At 41.8% G+C, this 16833-nt stretch overlaps 3 protein-coding genes across 3 annotated transcripts in view; 2 read left to right on the top strand and 1 right to left on the bottom strand.

Moving 5' to 3' along the window:
• Positions 1-6908, top strand: part of LOC105889915 (unconventional myosin-Ih) — a 17551-nt gene extending 10643 nt beyond the window's left edge. Inside the window, exons 15-33 of the mRNA XM_031571185.1 lie at positions 398-489; positions 709-803; positions 917-963; positions 1373-1453; positions 1790-1895; positions 2300-2417; positions 2674-2787; positions 3292-3368; positions 3483-3551; positions 3640-3724; positions 4236-4398; positions 4646-4729; positions 5111-5204; positions 5304-5359; positions 5513-5648; positions 5826-5896; positions 6078-6175; positions 6271-6370; positions 6662-6908. Of these exons, the coding sequence (XP_031427045.1) occupies positions 398-489; positions 709-803; positions 917-963; positions 1373-1453; positions 1790-1895; positions 2300-2417; positions 2674-2787; positions 3292-3368; positions 3483-3551; positions 3640-3724; positions 4236-4398; positions 4646-4729; positions 5111-5204; positions 5304-5359; positions 5513-5648; positions 5826-5896; positions 6078-6175; positions 6271-6370; positions 6662-6688 (1713 nt within the window). The 3' untranslated portion in view covers positions 6689-6908. The remainder of the gene's footprint in view (positions 1-397; positions 490-708; positions 804-916; positions 964-1372; positions 1454-1789; positions 1896-2299; positions 2418-2673; positions 2788-3291; positions 3369-3482; positions 3552-3639; positions 3725-4235; positions 4399-4645; positions 4730-5110; positions 5205-5303; positions 5360-5512; positions 5649-5825; positions 5897-6077; positions 6176-6270; positions 6371-6661) is intronic.
• Positions 6909-6959: 51 nt separating this feature from the next.
• On the bottom strand, positions 6960-12073 carry kctd10 (potassium channel tetramerization domain containing 10). Its single transcript, XM_012815986.3, has 7 exons — positions 11968-12073; positions 11036-11249; positions 10497-10666; positions 10251-10337; positions 9995-10047; positions 9613-9808; positions 6960-9279 (listed from the first exon to the last, which is right to left on the bottom strand). Exons 1-7 carry the CDS (start codon positions 11968-11970, stop codon positions 9061-9063), a joined length of 942 nt encoding a protein of 313 aa, XP_012671440.1. The 5' UTR covers positions 11971-12073; the 3' UTR covers positions 6960-9060.
• A 2217-nt stretch (positions 12074-14290) lies between these two features.
• sh2b3 (SH2B adaptor protein 3) overlaps positions 14291-16833 on the top strand; it is a 32082-nt gene continuing 29539 nt past the window's right edge. Inside the window, exon 1 of the mRNA XM_012815850.3 lies at positions 14291-14440. The gene's annotated coding sequence lies outside the window, so the exon portion shown is untranslated. The remainder of the gene's footprint in view (positions 14441-16833) is intronic.

Raw genomic sequence — 16833 nt, 5'->3', positions numbered from 1 at the left:
AAGCACTGTGTTGATTGGCTGGGATTGTGTATGGCTCAGCCCGAGCCACTTGACAGTGAACAAACACCGGAGTTTTTTTTCAGCGTGAACTCTGAACAGACAGCTAGAGGACTGTGAGGAGCAATGAGCTGAATTTGACAAAAAGTGCATGGAATAAGAATCGCGGACTGTACCTTTAAGCAATTACAGCCTCTTTACTCTTAGAGGCACATTCATTCAAATCACCTGTGTAATTAGCCCACCTACAGGCTTTTCCCAATTAAATGGAAATGTTAACAGCAGGAACACTGAATGGAATGAATAGAAGTAGGAACAATTGAATGCGTTTCCACACCTCAAGGGAAACAGACATCTGGATAATGGACCTTTAACCAGTCATCTCTTCTCCCTCCCCCAGGACGAGGAGTGCCTCAGGCCAGGGGACGCCACCGACCTGACTTTTCTGGGGAAGCTGGAGGAGAAGATGGGTCATCACCCTCACTTTGTCACGTGAGTCGTTCCTCTGTGCTGAAACTCACTTTCTCGAACACTCTTCTCACAGTCTACCCCACATTTTTGTTCCCGTTCTCATGATGCATCGGTGAAGCAGGCAAAGCTTGATCATGTTACGAGACACAGTTTTGTACAGATCTATATCTATATCTTTCTGTATATATTTTATAAAATGTATATATTTAATATATATATATATTTTTCTACTGCCCATAGGCATATGCTGGCAGACAAGAGCACGCGGAGAACCCTGGAACGGGGGGATTTCCGTCTCCTGCACTACGCTGGGGAGGTCACCTACTGCGTTGTGGGTAAGATCTCTCTCAAGCCTCTCCATCTGCCTGAGTTGAATTGCCTCTCTGAAAGTGATCTTCAGAAAGAGGTTGGTCCTCACCTTGAACCCTTGTGTTGTGGTTTATTCCAGGATTCATAGACAAAAACAATGACCTTTTGTACAGGAACATTAAAGAGGTAGGTGCATGGTGAGTTTAATGGGAGGGATTAAGGTGGAAATGTGGTGGGAGAAAGGAAGATGACTTGTTTCAAGGTCTTCCTTAATTATTAACCCGTGAGAAGAATTAGTGTGAATAATACAACAGACAGCCAATAGCGGTAAACTGGGCAGTCTGGTCTTAAGTATCCAGTTTGATTGGAGTGCGTGTGTGTGCCGTGTGTGTGTGTGTGTGTGCCATGTGTGTGTGTGTGTGTGTGTGTGTGCCGTGTGTGTGTGTGTGTGTGTGTGTGTGTGTGTGTGTGTGTGTGTGTGTGTGCTTGTGTGTGTGTGTGTGTGTGTGTGTGTGTGTGTGTGCTGTGTCCTTAGTGTGTATATGTGTGCTTTAATGCATGTCTGTCTGTATGTGTTGCGTTTGTGCCCTTACAGGTGATGCATCATTCAAAGAATTCCATAGTCAGACAGTGTTTCCAGTCCACAGAGTCAGAAAGCAGAAGACGGCCTGAGACGGTGAGACTCCATGACCACAGTTTCACTTCATGTTTGTGCTGTCATTTCCTCCACAGCTAAACAGAGTTCCTAGTTTACAGCCTCTATAGTTCCTTCGCCAACCTCTCAAAGTGGATTTTCAGAAAATCCACAAACGGTCTTCCTTTGTAAATCATCCATGTCAAACTGAGTGAAAACTGATAACTGATGAAATAGCTTGTTTGTGTGTGTCTTAATGGGTGTGGAGCTGGTATAAGGACATAACTCTTCCTTATGTGGTTCCAGAATGCATTCATACTCAAAAAGTTTCACGTGAAGATGAACGTCCAATTCTGACTCTGTTTTGTTTGTGAACAGGTTGCAACTCAGTTTAAGAACAGTCTGCTGAAACTTACGGAGATTCTAATGTCCAAAGAGGCCTGGTATGTGCGCTGCCTCAAGTCAAATGACTCCAAAAAGCCAGGTGATTTTCCTCTCCTCAGCACCTCTCTCACCTGAGCTGGGTTCTTTTTTCCGTTTGGAATTAGCTGTGCCCAAAATAGCAGCATGGCCTTTCATGTCCTTAAGCCAACAAATGGATCGCGATGCTAATAACACTAAAGTAGTCGTTTCAGTTTCCACTGGTACAAGAACGGATGAAATGCCGGCCTTCACTGAGTGTAAAAAACATTGGACATAATTGGAATTAATCTTGTTACCCTCTGTTAAGTTGGCCTTCCAGATAAAGTCTGAAACAATAACTTTAAAACATGTCAAATGTCTTGGTTTTTAACACTCCTTTTAGTGTCGGAAGCCTTTTCGGTGTAGTGCAAAAAATTATAATTAAATACATGGATTTAGCCTTGCGCTGTGTGTGTGGACTTCCAGGACATTTTGACGACATGCTGGTGAGGCATCAGGTGAAATACTTGGGACTAATGGAGCATCTCCGCGTCAGAAGAGCTGGGTTCGCATACAGGCGCAGATTCGATGTGTTCCTGCAAAGGTGAAGGCACTCTCAAGGCTGAAACAACTCAATGTTCAGAAACTAATCTTGAACTGATGTAGTTATAGTAACCATCAAGCACAGTTGGGTTTGCATACTGAGATATAAGGGGGTTCCAGTGAAGATAAAAGCACTTAGGCTGAAGCAACTTAATATTCTGACACTTATACTGATCAGTGTTCAAAAACAGATATTGAACTGATGTAGTTGTTATGGTAAACATGAACAGCTGAGAGATGTGTGGATCCACCCACAGGTACAAACCCCTTTGCCCAGCCACATGGCCCCACTGGAGGGGACCGGCGGCGGAGGGCGTGGAGAAGCTGGCTCAGCATCTGGGATACAAACCCGATGAGTATAAGATGGGCAGGTGAGCAGTTCTCTTACAGAGCTATTAAAGGGCTTGTGGTGAAAAAACGTATTTATTCCCCATGGACAGCGCACACACACACACACACACACACACACACACACACACACACACACACACACACACACACACACACACACACACACAAACACATGACTTACATGAAACATGTGTTCAGCAGACCTTAGAGATTCTCAAAAGGTAGTATCAGAACTAGGGCAGATTATCAGATTTGATGTAGTTTGATGTAGGATCAGGTATCTTTGCATGCATGGAAAGTTGTGTACAATTGTGTGCTGTGTATGAAGAAGTGAAGGTCTCTAGCTGTTTATCCAAATCGTCACCAGGGTCATCCAAGCAGTCATCCGTTCACACCCTCCCACATACTCTCCTTTCAAAGACCATCTGGATGACCCATGTTGGACGTTTTTAGCGAACCATTTTCCTCATCTTAACAATATAAGAGGTTATAATTTTCTCTAATCTTTTTCATGTTTTTAACAGAACAAAGATATTCATTCGCCATCCTAGAACATTATTTGCCACAGAGGATGCCTATGAGATCTGTAAAAATGAACTAGGTCAGTACTGCTGATTTACACAGCCAAACAAAAAAAAGAAAAGATTCAGAGATTGTATGATTGTATGTAAGTTTGAAGAATTATGCTCATTAATACAATATGTCGACATTACAGCAACCAAAATCCAGGCGCAATATAAAGGTTACAGGGTGAAAGGGGAGTTCAAGAAACAGAAGGAGGCTGGTAGGTTAAATTGTAAATCTGAATGCTTTACTACTTTATTCACTTTACCTTGAAGCTTTATGTGCTCATTCAATTGTGTCTGTTTTAGCTACAAAGATTGAGACCTGCTGGCGAGGGGCACAAGCCAGGAAAGAGAGGGAGAAAAGAGCCTGGGCTGTCAAAGTTATCAAGAAGTAAGAGACGTTCCGTTAATGAACTCCATATAACATGTAGTCTTCCTTGCTTTGGTACTGTGTTCAGGGGGCACCAAAATGACTACTAGCAGCCATTGTATGTGTATTTGTATGTGTATGTGTATGTGTATGTGTATGTGTATGTGTATGTGTATGTGTATGTGTGTGAGTATGTGTGTGAGTGTGAGTGTGTGTGTGTGTGTGTGTATGTGTACTGTGCGTGTGTATGTGCATGTGTATGTGTATGTGTATGTGTATGTGTATGTGTATGTGTATGTGAATGTGAATGTGTTTCAAGATACTTCGTATGTTCATATTTAGTAACATTACCAGGGCCACATCCTGCAGTATCATTTAATATAATCCACACCACAAGATCAAAACTGGACATAACCACCATGCTGTTCAGTAATACATTCACAGTGTAGAAATAGAATCCAAAGAATCAGAAGGGGTCACAGGACCATGCTGCATCCATTCGTCTCCACAATAACCACATTTGCATCTTTAGGTTTATTAAAGGCTACATGACAAGAGGCCAGGCAAAGACAACAGATAACTCAGAGTACCTGGCATTCGTGAGGCAGAACTACCTGAACCGCCTGAAAGGGAACCTTCCCCAAACTGTCCTGGACAAAACTACATGGCAAACTCCACCACCTGTCCTCACAGAGGTATGTACACGCTTCCCTGTAGGGATGTAACTTCCAGTTAAGCGCAGTAGGGAAATGTTTAACACATGTTAAACAACAGACACACACACACACACGCACGCACGCACGCACGCACGCACGCAAGCACGCACGCACGCACGCACGCACGCACGCACGCACGCACGCACACACACAAATATATGTGAACGAAACCTTGCAGTCTAAATCCAGTCCAGTGTTTCCTGAGGTCTTCTCTTCTTTGCTTCAGACTTCAGAGTTACTGCGGACGCTGCACTATCGCCTCATGGTCAGGAAGTATGTACGGGGGATTACGCCTCAGAGAAAAACACAGGTACAGAATCATAATCAATCAGAATACCATAGCTCTAGGAAGTCTGCTTCATTACACCTACCAGGAGCACTCTGTACATCACAACACGTAAGAATATTGCTAAATTGCTTGAAGAAAATGTGAAACAGAAACAACGAAAAATGTCAAAATGAAATACAATCAATAAAGACCTGGAGACAGTGCCAGTGAGCTGATGGGCAGGGTGACCTAGTTATGTACTGAGAATATACAATGGAAATTGTGATATTTGGAGTGGAAATCTATGACCAGTTAAATACACATTATGAACACAAGAAAGGCTGACACTCAAGCAAATAAGTGACAAAGACCTACCATAATGGTCAGTGTTCAATATTTTTTACATTTCTCATTACCCCACAGCTGACACTAAAGTCAATCACCAGTGCCATATTCAAGGGCAAGAAAGACTCCTATCCACAGAGTGTCGCCCATCCCTTTTTGGAAACCAGGATCAGTCAGTACAATACACCCTATAAAAATACATCTATTTATATGGTTCAAATGGTTCAGCCTTGATGGTTGTGTAATGTTGTCCATGTTGTTCGGCATGTAGGTGAAGATGATATCAACATCAGGGTCTTGCAGACGGTACGCCATGAGCGTATAAAGGTATGCACAATTTAAATTCAAACAAAAAGTCAAACAGATACACTACGGAAATCTAGACAAACACAGAGTAGGTCGTGTTAAAATAAATAAATACATAATCTTTTCTTCCTGTAGAAGTTGACTCCCAAACTCTGTTTCTTTGCATTCCTCCAGTACAGTGTTCCAGTGGTGAAGTACGATCGCAAGGGCTTTAAGCCCAGACAGCGGCAGCTGATTTTCACCCAGGCTGCGGCCTACGTGGCAGACGAGGCCAAGATGAAGCAGAGAGTGGCATACGCCTCTCTAAAAGGTGAGCTGACAGGAATTCTGCTGCACTTGTGGTTTTACGAAGCGTAAGACCTAGATGGGTGAATCATTCAACAAAATCAATTTTGTACAATTCGTAAATTTGTAAATATGAATTAGTTTGATAATAAGCAGGTAATATGCAAGTAATACAAACCATTCTTGTCCATTTGACGGCCAGGTATTTCAGTCAGTAATCTGAGTGACGGCATCATGATCTTCCATGTTACTAGTGAGGATCCCAAACAGAAGGTGAGTTTTCAATAAGGCCTCTTGGGGCTCTTTGACTTAACTGTCTCTGTGCCTTCCTCAAGAGGCTCCAGTTCCAGATGATAATTAAAGTTCTTTATGGGGCGTGACGGCAAACACTCATTAGTAGAGGGTGCTTGGGTGTGGGTTGACTTTCCTACTGTCACTGTTTCCTTTCCTTCAGGGTGACCTAGTTATGCAGTGTGACCATCTATTCGAGGCACTGACCAAACTGAGTGTGATTGCTAACAAGCAGGATGCCATCAAAATCCAGCAGGGAAGGTGAGTGAAGGGGATGATCTGTGGTTAAAATTCCTAGAATGTACTCTAGTGACGCTGGTACTGAATGACATCAATGTTTGGTCGTCTCCCTGTAGCATCAAGTTTGACATCCAGGCAGGCAAAGAGAGCTTTGTGGACTTCAGCACAGGCCCAGAAGCCACGTGCTACAAGGGCAAAAACGGTCACCTAATGGTGGTAAGTAGCACTGACTCTATGAAAATTACTTTTAAGAAAACATCTAAAGGTCTAATCTAGTAGCAAAGTAAAGAAAATTGTATCAGTATGTCCTACTAGTGATTGCAATAGTTTGTTTCCCTGACATACGACACCAGTAATTTGTAACTGATGTCTAAACATACATTTCATGTAGACCTCAATTGCACTTTAAATTTCACACGACTTCTAAAACATCTGAAATACAAATGCTGCTCAGTATAGTCTATTTATACAATTTCTATTTGTATAATTCTGTTCTTTTTAACCTAGGTGTCCACCCGCACCAAATCACGGTGACCCCAAGAACATTCAGGAGATTCAGGACATCCTCTGTGGAAATAGGGATCCTTTCTCCTACCCTTCTAATAGTCCAAGCCTTCATAAGACCCAGGGAACCACAACACCAACGTCCATCACAGGATATATGTGTTATACCACTGTATCATTTTCTTCCCTTTTTATATCATTTCAGAGCTAAGGTCCTGAGATTGGAAAAGTGTATGTTGTAACAGGGCCATATGTACAAACACATTTTATACTAAACACACAAAAGTTGCATACAACAATAAAAGGAATATGACAATCTTTATTGATGACATAAGGTATAAATATATGCAAAAAAAATTTTTTCTTGTTCACATCTTCTGTACAAACTTTTTCTGGTCTACAAAGTATGAACGTTTTCAACCACAAAGAAAACGTACTTTTCAATGCGAGGACAAACTTGTTAAGGAGAGCTAAAACTACAGAAACACGACTCATGTGTTATATATTCAAAGGCGGTTTAATGGGCGTTCACCCTTCCAGCTAGTGATGTCTCTCGTTACAGCCTCGGCCTCAAGATCTATTACTCAGTCATCCCCAGATCTAACTGACACCCCCCCCCCCCCCGCCCCACTCCCCTTCACCATCTCAGGTTTTAACCTCCACACGATCGCTTACCAATCTGAGTTCAGGGGAGATGAGGTTAAATGTTATTAATTAAACAAAATGTAGAACATGAGCTGGTTTTAACTACACGGTTCTCCTCCAACTGCATCTGTCAGCCCCACATAGATTATGATGGGGGGGGGGGGGGGGTACAAAATAATTCACCACGGCAGTCCCGCCATCTGACTACAGACAGTGGATGGAGACCAGTTACTCTCTCACAGCCTGGACTGCCCCTTCAGCGGAACTCTGTTACCCTCTAGTGGTCAAACCACCACTTGCTGCCTGAGGAAACAAGACAATCTGGATTGGAAAATCTTCAATGATTAAAATTATTTTGAGAGGTTGATATGCTCACAGACTCTTTCACTTCAAAGTCTGGATGTGTTTTTTTTTTTATAGGACGTAATTCATTTAACGACTATGACGTTCTACAAGATTTGACCAAGACCGAAGTGTTACAGGTACAAACCAGAACTTCATCAATAATACTTCTCACTGTCTCAATCACCCTGTAAAAAAGTAAACCACACAATAAAAACAATGACCCCTTTCTCCCCCCAGAGATAAAACTAGTTATGCTCCACCCGGTATACAACCTAGATGGTGAGAACCAACTTCTCACCTACCCCAGAACACCCGCAGCCTACTCCATCACCTCTCACACAAATACATTCTGAACCATAGATGGAACATAGGCTGACAAACAAGAAAATTAAAGACGCACCAGACACACACAAAAAAAAAAAATCAACGTAGAAACACATGCGAAAGTGATCAAAGTCAAATCACATCGAAAGCACAACATTTCTGAGGCACACCTACAGATTAGACTGAAGACAATAGCGCAAAGACTCTACCCGCACTCTAGATGGGGATAGATGGATTAATGAGGCTACGGAGACACTCACATACGGTGGCTCAAAGACACTCACTTGATACCGTCACTCCACAGCCGGCATCTATTAACTATTAAGCACTACAGTACAAGGGTGAAAGTGACCCCATTCAGCTCATGTTTTCCTGTTCCCTAACCAACTGAGTTTGTTGCTGTAGAGTTGCCTGTAGATTTGGACCCCTATCACAGTTAGACCCCATGCAAAAACAATGCATCACCATCAATATAATTCTTCTATTGTTGAAGTCAACAATTATAGGTTATAGACGAGCAGCAAATCCATCTGGTAAAAAGTTCAGGTTAGCCCAAACTGCACAATGCTCTCACAACCATAGACAACACATCCATCCTATCAATCTAATGACTGTGATGCACAGTCACTGCACACTGGATGGCATTTTTTTTTAAGATAAAAAAAAAACATTTTAAGATAAAACAACATGTTCTTGCAGGGGGCCTAATGTATTTACTAACACCAGATCTCACTGTTGAGAGAATTATTATAATTTTTTTTTGGCTGCGATCTTTCCTCAGTGCCTCGGTCCAGATGCCTCCCCATCTCTTAACTGACCTGCAGCTAGCTCAGCTTTGGCTGCAGGACACAAGGCAATTGCAGAGCTGCCTTAATAAGAGCAGCATTGTTAAAACAAACCTGTGAGTGTGTGTGTATGGGTGTGTGTGTGTATGTATATGTGTGTGTATATGAAAAAGAGAGGCACAGGGCAGGGAAGTGGAGGGGTGGGGGTAGTTGAAGAGCTGGTGGTTCTAAGGCACAGGCATACAGGAAGTGAGAGAGGGCGGAGACGGAATCACAGGGGGCCATAGAGATCACAGAGAGAGGTCACTGGTGGTGGTGCGTGCGGTCGTCCGGCCGTTTGACGTGGATTCGCCGCACCCTCTCGATTCGCTCGCGCTCCTCGTCCTCATCCAGGTGGTGGGAGCGGCCCGCGGCGCCCCCCGTGGCCTCCAGCAGGGCGTTGTCTGGCCCGCGGCCGTCCTGCGACTCGTACAGGAGGATGTTGAGCGTCTCCTCATAGATCCGCGCCTCTGGAAATTCCACCTACACACACACACACACACACACACACACACACACACACACACACACACACACACACGAAGGAAACACACAGAGAGCAGGGGGTCAAGGTCAAGATAGCAGCTTGAGATCGGATGTTTCATGCTTTCTGAGAGCGCTTATTTATCGTCGAACTTCTGATATGTCAGTTTTATTGCTCACAAGAGCACAGTGCATTTGTCAGCGCTCAGCTGGCTCTCCTGCACACATGCTGACAGACCTCACAAGGTGCTCTGAACACACGCAAAAATGTACACTGATGGAGAAACACTCTGAGCACAGGAAACGGGTCATTGGCCCCTGTGCTAATGGTACCTTTGTCTGTTTCTTCTCTGTGGCGTACACGATGGAGGTGCAGCACACCTCCGCGATTTTGCGGCCCTGCCCGTAGAAGGACCAACAGCAGATCTCGTCGCCGATCACGTCTTTGATGAACAGGACGCGTCCGTTGAACCTCAAAGAGAGCTTATCAAACAGCTCAATGTTCTTCAGCATGTTGTCATCCGAGTTGCTGTGAAGGTGAAAAGAATAGTTATTTGAAATCAATAATAGTACTCTTCCTCCAAAGGTATAAAACAAGGCAACATAACAGCTACGCACAGCGACTGGCAGTACAGCAAAGGCATCTCCTCGTTAATGGCTTCACTGATTCAATGACCTTTGAGTTCAGCTGTGCTTGACAGACTATCACTCTTACCTGGTATAGGAGTATTTGTTGTTGCTCCTGTTGTACAATAGCTTCACAGTCGGCTGTAAACAAACAGTTGCCATGAGCACAAGAACCGTATGGTGCACTGAGGGCTAAAAACTGGACAGAACTCTACAGAATGTGGTTGGAATGAATACTGAATAGAACTGTATGGAGTGTTAATGGCTGAATAACCAATTTCACAAGGAAATCAGAGCAAGTGAGGAAAACTGATTCTAATGTCTGTCAAATTTCAGCTACCTACCTTATTTGAGGTGGCGATTAGCCTCTGTTCCTCCTTAGATGACGTCACCAGGGGGACTTTGCAGAAGGGTTCGTACGTGTCTTTGTTCTAAAAGGGAGAATTGGGTGGCATTTAACAGAGCACATCTCTGAGAAAAACGCACACAGCATCACACTGTTTAAAAGGTTCCACTGAGCTACTGCAAGGAGTGACCTTTAAATAGACTTGCTGGTGGGATCCTGTAAGTCAGGTGGGACTGCACTATACCTGCAAGGCAGCCTGGCACTCGTCCACCAGCCCCTGCACCAGGTAGTATTTGGCCTCGGCCAGGAGCTCCTCCACCTCCCGTCGGTTGTCTGGCAGAGGCACCGCACCGTCCCTCAGGTAGTTTAAGATGGTCCCAAAGTGCTTCCCACACCTGTCAATCAGGATCCAGCCTAGAGGACAGAAGGAACCACACAAGAAGGGGTGCTCATGAATCACTGATTATGGCTTGCAACTATGTGTTGATGAACTATTACCAAAATAATATTTTTGTGTTGTAGTATAGTAGATATAAGATATAAAGTGGCAAAGACCAGGCTGTGTGATGCTTCACGAAGGAGGTGGTATATTAAATGAATCAGGGAACAAGCCTCATGAACATTCTTCCATAAGCAGAGTTGTTGACACTAGTGAATACTACATAGACATCCAGCACTGAACTCCCTCTGCCTAAACTCATAAATACTTAGGTACACGTTTTCCATCCCTGTGCAAACACCCGACCCACGGCTTCCCATGACATGTGAGCAGGACTCAGTTACCTTCGCTGTCCGTAAGGACCTCCATCCTCCCACTGAACATAGCCTTCAACATGGTGTCCTGCTTGGTGAGTGTCTGCAAGGTGGTGTAGTACAGCGCTCCCCCCACGTTTAGTTTAACGTATTTGGAACTGGGACTAGAGCCCTTGAACGAGGTGGTCCGTGTTGTAGCAGCCGGCACCGCGGAGCTCACCACGCTCTCTCCTGACATCTCTTCCTATGATTAGAGAGAACATGATAAAACAAAATACAGTTCCTTTTGAGTTTAAAATTCTCAAGTGCCAGCCTCTGGACATCGACAGACCGAAGTTAAATACTCTTATCTCCACCATAACGTTGACCTGACACTATCTTCATAGACTTTGATTAATTTAACATGACAGATGTCTCATTTTCCCACATGAATATACTTAACATCACAACACATCAAACGACATCGACCGTATTTAAACAGGGTGGCCGAATTTAACTTTAAGTAAACAGTGGGGGACCGCTTGGTGTCACCAGCTATTTAGTTATGTGCGATTTGCTGGGATTGTTAGCAAGCTAAGCTAAGAAACAAACCAATTGATGACCTGATATGGTTATGTTGGATTAACGCACTAACAAGTTAAATATTAGTAAAAGTTGTTTTAATGCCGGAATCAAACGTGACAAAATGCTATGGAGGACAGGGGGTTAAAGAATCAGTACATGTCGAGGATGCGATGCTACCTAGCTACGCACTAGAGAGGTATGATAGGATAGCATAGCATAGCTCACTCGTTACTGAAGCTACCAACTGTTATCAAGGTCCACTATTCGAGAAGGCAGTTACAAACACCTACTTTGTACATAGCAATACGTAACCTTAAATACAGCACAATAGGCTTATGTGCAGTACATGTAGATATGCTTATACATAACTTCAGAAGACACAAAATAGGGAAACTCACCATAGAACCCTACACTTCCGAACCTTCCGAAATACGACAAAAAAAAAACCACACTTCCGGTTTTAGGTGGCGTTCTGTACAGGCGTCATACACCCGCAATACAAATTCCGGTCTCTACTTGAAATCGTTAAAGTCCACGTGAGAGCAGATAGATTGCCGTGTGGACGATTTCCATCTATTTGCATTCAACTTAAAATTACACTGTTAAACAGACCATGTTTTGACAAAAAAATGTATGCAATTTTTTTCTCAAATAGGCTGCAAGTATTTCTCTACACCTTTCTCATTTTTGAGGTAGGCTGATCTGATAAATGCAAAAGTTACTACATAAGTGACTGTAAATACACTTAAGACATTGCACTGACATATCAGTGCTTTTAGGTTTCAGTGTTCACACATGTAGCAGTTTACTATAATAGCAGTAAGTTGGAAGAGCCACAGTAAATCATAAGAGATCAACTTCCACTGCATAAGATGGTTTTGATAATGTCTGACTTTATTTTGTCATGAAAGAATTGAAGTTGCATGTTGAATGTACGCCATGTCACACAGCACATTTTCTGTTCAATTTCAGGGAATACATACACTCTTTACTGTCTAAGCAGATGGTCACTCCTAATTTCTTTCAGTTTCAGTTTCCTCAACAGTTTCATACTAATCTGTCTTCCATCTTGTATCTTACATCCTAGGTGGAATGGCCTTGGTCGGCTAAATTCAAACTAAATTCTACGAAAGAAAATCACTCACTGTCTTAAATTCTGAATATAAACCGCACCTACTTAGAACCATTTCAGTTCGTCTGAAGAGTGGCTTTTACTTTGAAACATACACTAATAGTGTTACCTCTTATGTGATGTTTCTGGGTTCACACAAGATCTGAGACTCATTAAATCAAAATTAAATCTTTTATGCATTTGAGCAACACTTAGGCTAATCGTGTGAAATTTGTGGTGCATCTGCATGCTATACATCCAGTAATGACAGAATGATAAGCAGTCTATGCATTTATATCAATACATAAAGATCATATGAAGTTACAGCAAAAGATGTCTGTGCAATCAGAAAAGGACCGTCTAATGTTGGTCATCTAATAACTTCCAGTTACCGAAATATAACCCAATGACATCTAATCTTTGGTGTTAATTATTGAAAATCTGATATTGTTCTTGAAAGTTGAATGTTATATGATCTTAATAAAATATCAGGATTGCTCAGTCACAGTGCTTAAGGGTGGCAGATTTTAAAAGGTTGAAATAAATGGGCTTTTTGAGGATTGTGCTTCATAGGTAATAAGTCATACATTCTCTGTCAACAACTGACATTTTTTTTGGCAAGGCCGTAGTGTAATTCCATTTGAAGTACATAAACTGATGCATTCATATTTGACTTTGGATCTAAGAATGAATGATAAATGCATCTAAGAATGAATTGAAATGATTAATGATTCTTATTGTGGGTCTCATCAGAGCACTGGGGTTATGGGACGTTTTTCCTCATCAAGGTTGAACAAACACTGAGAGACAGACGCACCAGATACCACCTCTAAACCAGCTCTTCAAGTTTACAAAGTATTGTGGCGGAAGTCTCAGATCATAATGCCCAATAGCTCTGAATAACTCACTTTGACTGCTTCTAAACAAGGCTTTATTTTGCAATACAGTACAAACAGCATAAGATAAATCAATGTGTTTCTGCACAGAGAAGACAAAAGGAGCACTTGAAAACACAATTATATTATTATTCTTTATTATTATTTTATGTGCAACAAACAGGGAAAGATTCAGGAAATAAAAAGTGTTTTAGCCCTAGCATAGGATGCCTCTCCCTTGAGGGTGTATGTCAATATAAACTGGACATTATACAAATACTCATTTTAACACACACTTTGGATATAGGATGCAGAATAAGAGGAAGAAACAGGTGGACTTGTCAGAGACGAGGGGTGGGGGTCGGTAGCACATGAAAGTGCATACTTTCTTGACCCCTGATTAAAAACTTATGAACGCATATTATTCATACAACAATCACAACACACCTCGCAAGATCCTGGAGGGATCGCAGTTTTTAGGAATTTCCACAGGAAATCGAAAAAAAATCCCTCAGTCACCGCAATTTTTGAGAATTCCTTCAGCAAATATTTGGCCGCAACAATCCCTCATAAGATCTTGGGACTGTCTAAATATAACGTAGCTTGCAGTTACATCTCAAGCTTTTTATATCCACGTCACATTAAACGTTTAAATGAGTGATTTACTTTTCCGTTTGACTGCCGTTTCGTTTTGAGATTATTAGGTAAGGTTTCTTGGGGCACCTGAAACGGAACATCCCACTTCGCGGGGGGTGGCTTTTATTTTGAAATTAGCCTACCACATGTCTTGATGTAGCTTTTGACTTAGCGCAGTTCGCAGTTCAGTCTGGTGTTGTTGCACACTTTCAACATGAGAGAGAAATTAACGGGCATCTGGGCTTGCAGGTAACTTGATCATTACACCTCACCACGTGTACATGAAAACTTCAGGGATTATATTTACCGAAATAGTAAAGGAGTGATTCGCAACCCGACATTTGTTGCTCTAGAAAGTACAGTTGCTCTTGCCAGATAACGGAGAACTTGCGTGTGTTTGCGTTGGAACAACGTTCGGAGTTCTGAGGTTTTTCTGAGGCTGTGACTAGAGAAATGCTATTGCTTTGAGCGTCTCTGAGGAAGAGATCACAATCGCGATGTTGTCTACTGAAACTTATCCTAAGTCCGAAGAAGAAAATCGATTACAGTCAAGAGTTTTACAAACTAATATAAACAACAAGGTATCCACAAAAATGCGAAAGTTGAAATCGATGTCAAGTTTGCTATAGCTAACGTGAACTGCTAGCTTACTTATGCCCGATTTAGTTGAAGTATTTTATCTAGTTGCCTGTTCAGAGCTCATCTCACTGACGTTGTATTGCCTTCTCAAGTAACGTAACGTTACACCAGTGGGAGCATCCTTGACTTGTCGACAGCACGTAAAACGCTTTGAGTTACACACAAAGTTACTGTTATGGAATCGAAGTAACCGGCATCAAGTTATCCGTAATTTTTTTTGGTCCCTGCTATTGTTATGTTTACGGTGTCCATTGACTTCCATTCACTTTATTTGCAGTTGTTCGTGCAAATTTTCTTATTCGCGTCGTTGGAATAATGTATGCACCATTTCACTTCTATAATACACTACCACAACTGAAAGACCTATACAAAGAATGAAAAAAAAAAAACTACTGTTGCAATTTCGAGAACGTTTCATATGAAACATGATTCATACATCATAGTGTATGTATTATGTTTTCAATTGGATACAGGGAGCACAATGTCAGACTCTGTGGCCCAGGGTAAAGCTCATAGGCTCTCCAATGGGAAGCATAATACAATACCATTGCACTTGTATAATATGCCACCACACCTTGAAGATGTGTACACAAAGAATTAACTAAATCTATTGTCACAGTTTGATGGTCGGCATGTCCATCGGTGGATTTTGAAAAAAAAAAAAAAACATGCACCTAGAACAGCTTTTTTTTTTTGTATAGCCTACTTCTTTTAGATGTAATGTGTTGTATGAAAGTGCCATGATATATGCATTATGTTTCCAACTAGAGATGTGAAGCAAAATGTCATCGTCTAAGAACTGTGCTTTAGACAGGGGTGGAGTTTTAAATGAAGATTTCTCTAAATTGCGTCGGTAGGTTTTGTTCCTTCTTTAAACATACAGCTTTCAGGTGTGGTAGTTTATGATAGAAGTTCAATAGTGTGAGTATTATGCTTTCTATTGGATAGACTAGGTCGGTGTTTTAAATGAAGTTATCTTGAAATTGCAACAGTTTTTGTTCATTCTGTGTGTATACGTCTTTCAGGTAGTGTATTATACAAGTGAAATGGTGCATACATTATTCCAACGACGTGAATAAGAGTATTTGCATGATTAACTGGAAATAAAGTAAATGGAAGACAATGGACACAAACATAACAATAGCGGGACCAAAAAAAAAGTGATGGATAGCTTGATGCGTGTATGAAAGTCCACTCAATATCTACAACATGGAGCAGGCTAGTTGGCTTGATGTCGAATTATCAACTTGTTCCCTGCATAGTTTTATCCACTGGCCTCGGAAATGCAACATAGCTGCAACATCTACCTTTCGACTAACTAAAAAAAAAAAAGAAAAAAACATTCATTAGCCCAACCCTAGTATCAGCTAGACTTGTTGAATGTACCCTTCTCCCCGTGAGGACCATTGTGGTAGATCGTTGAGATGTGTTGCTTTGGAATAAACAGTGAGCTTATTGTATCTCTTTAAGTTCATGCAATGCAGAACAGACTTCCCTTTCCTTGTTAAAAGATAGGCTGTTCATATTAGATAGATCAAGATGTATTCAGAGGTTAGCCAATTGTTTTTTTTTTCAGTGGTTTTGTTGTAGCCTACATAAAGATGATTTGCATTGTCTTCAAGCAGTGTAACAAAACCATTTTTGTTTGAGATATTTGTTTTTGTATGGAGAAACTCTATCTCATCTCTCTCTGTATCTGTTCAGATATTCTGGTGACCTTTCAGGCTGTTTTGTGAATGTGAATGTGAGTGTTGGTTTAACCAGGCACAATAGAGAGGTCGGTGTGTACGTTTTTGCATGTGAGTATATGTGCACACTCGTCTGTGCTTGGAGATTTGTTGACACACTGCTTAAACCAGAGTCAGAAATATGTGGGCTTTCAATGGAGAAAGAGTCTTTGTTCTGGTAGGCCCACGCTGAACAGGCTGAGAGTTATACACACTAATGGTATAATATATGTCAAAGCCAGGCGTTGTTATGGCTGTTTGTTATTTATTCGATGT

This window comes from Clupea harengus, chromosome 7 (genome assembly GCF_900700415.2).
Source record: "Clupea harengus chromosome 7, Ch_v2.0.2, whole genome shotgun sequence".
NCBI lineage: Eukaryota > Metazoa > Chordata > Actinopteri > Clupeiformes > Clupeidae > Clupea > Clupea harengus.
Note: the sequence above shows the minus strand (reverse complement) of the source record. Positions and strands in the feature narration are given on the sequence as shown.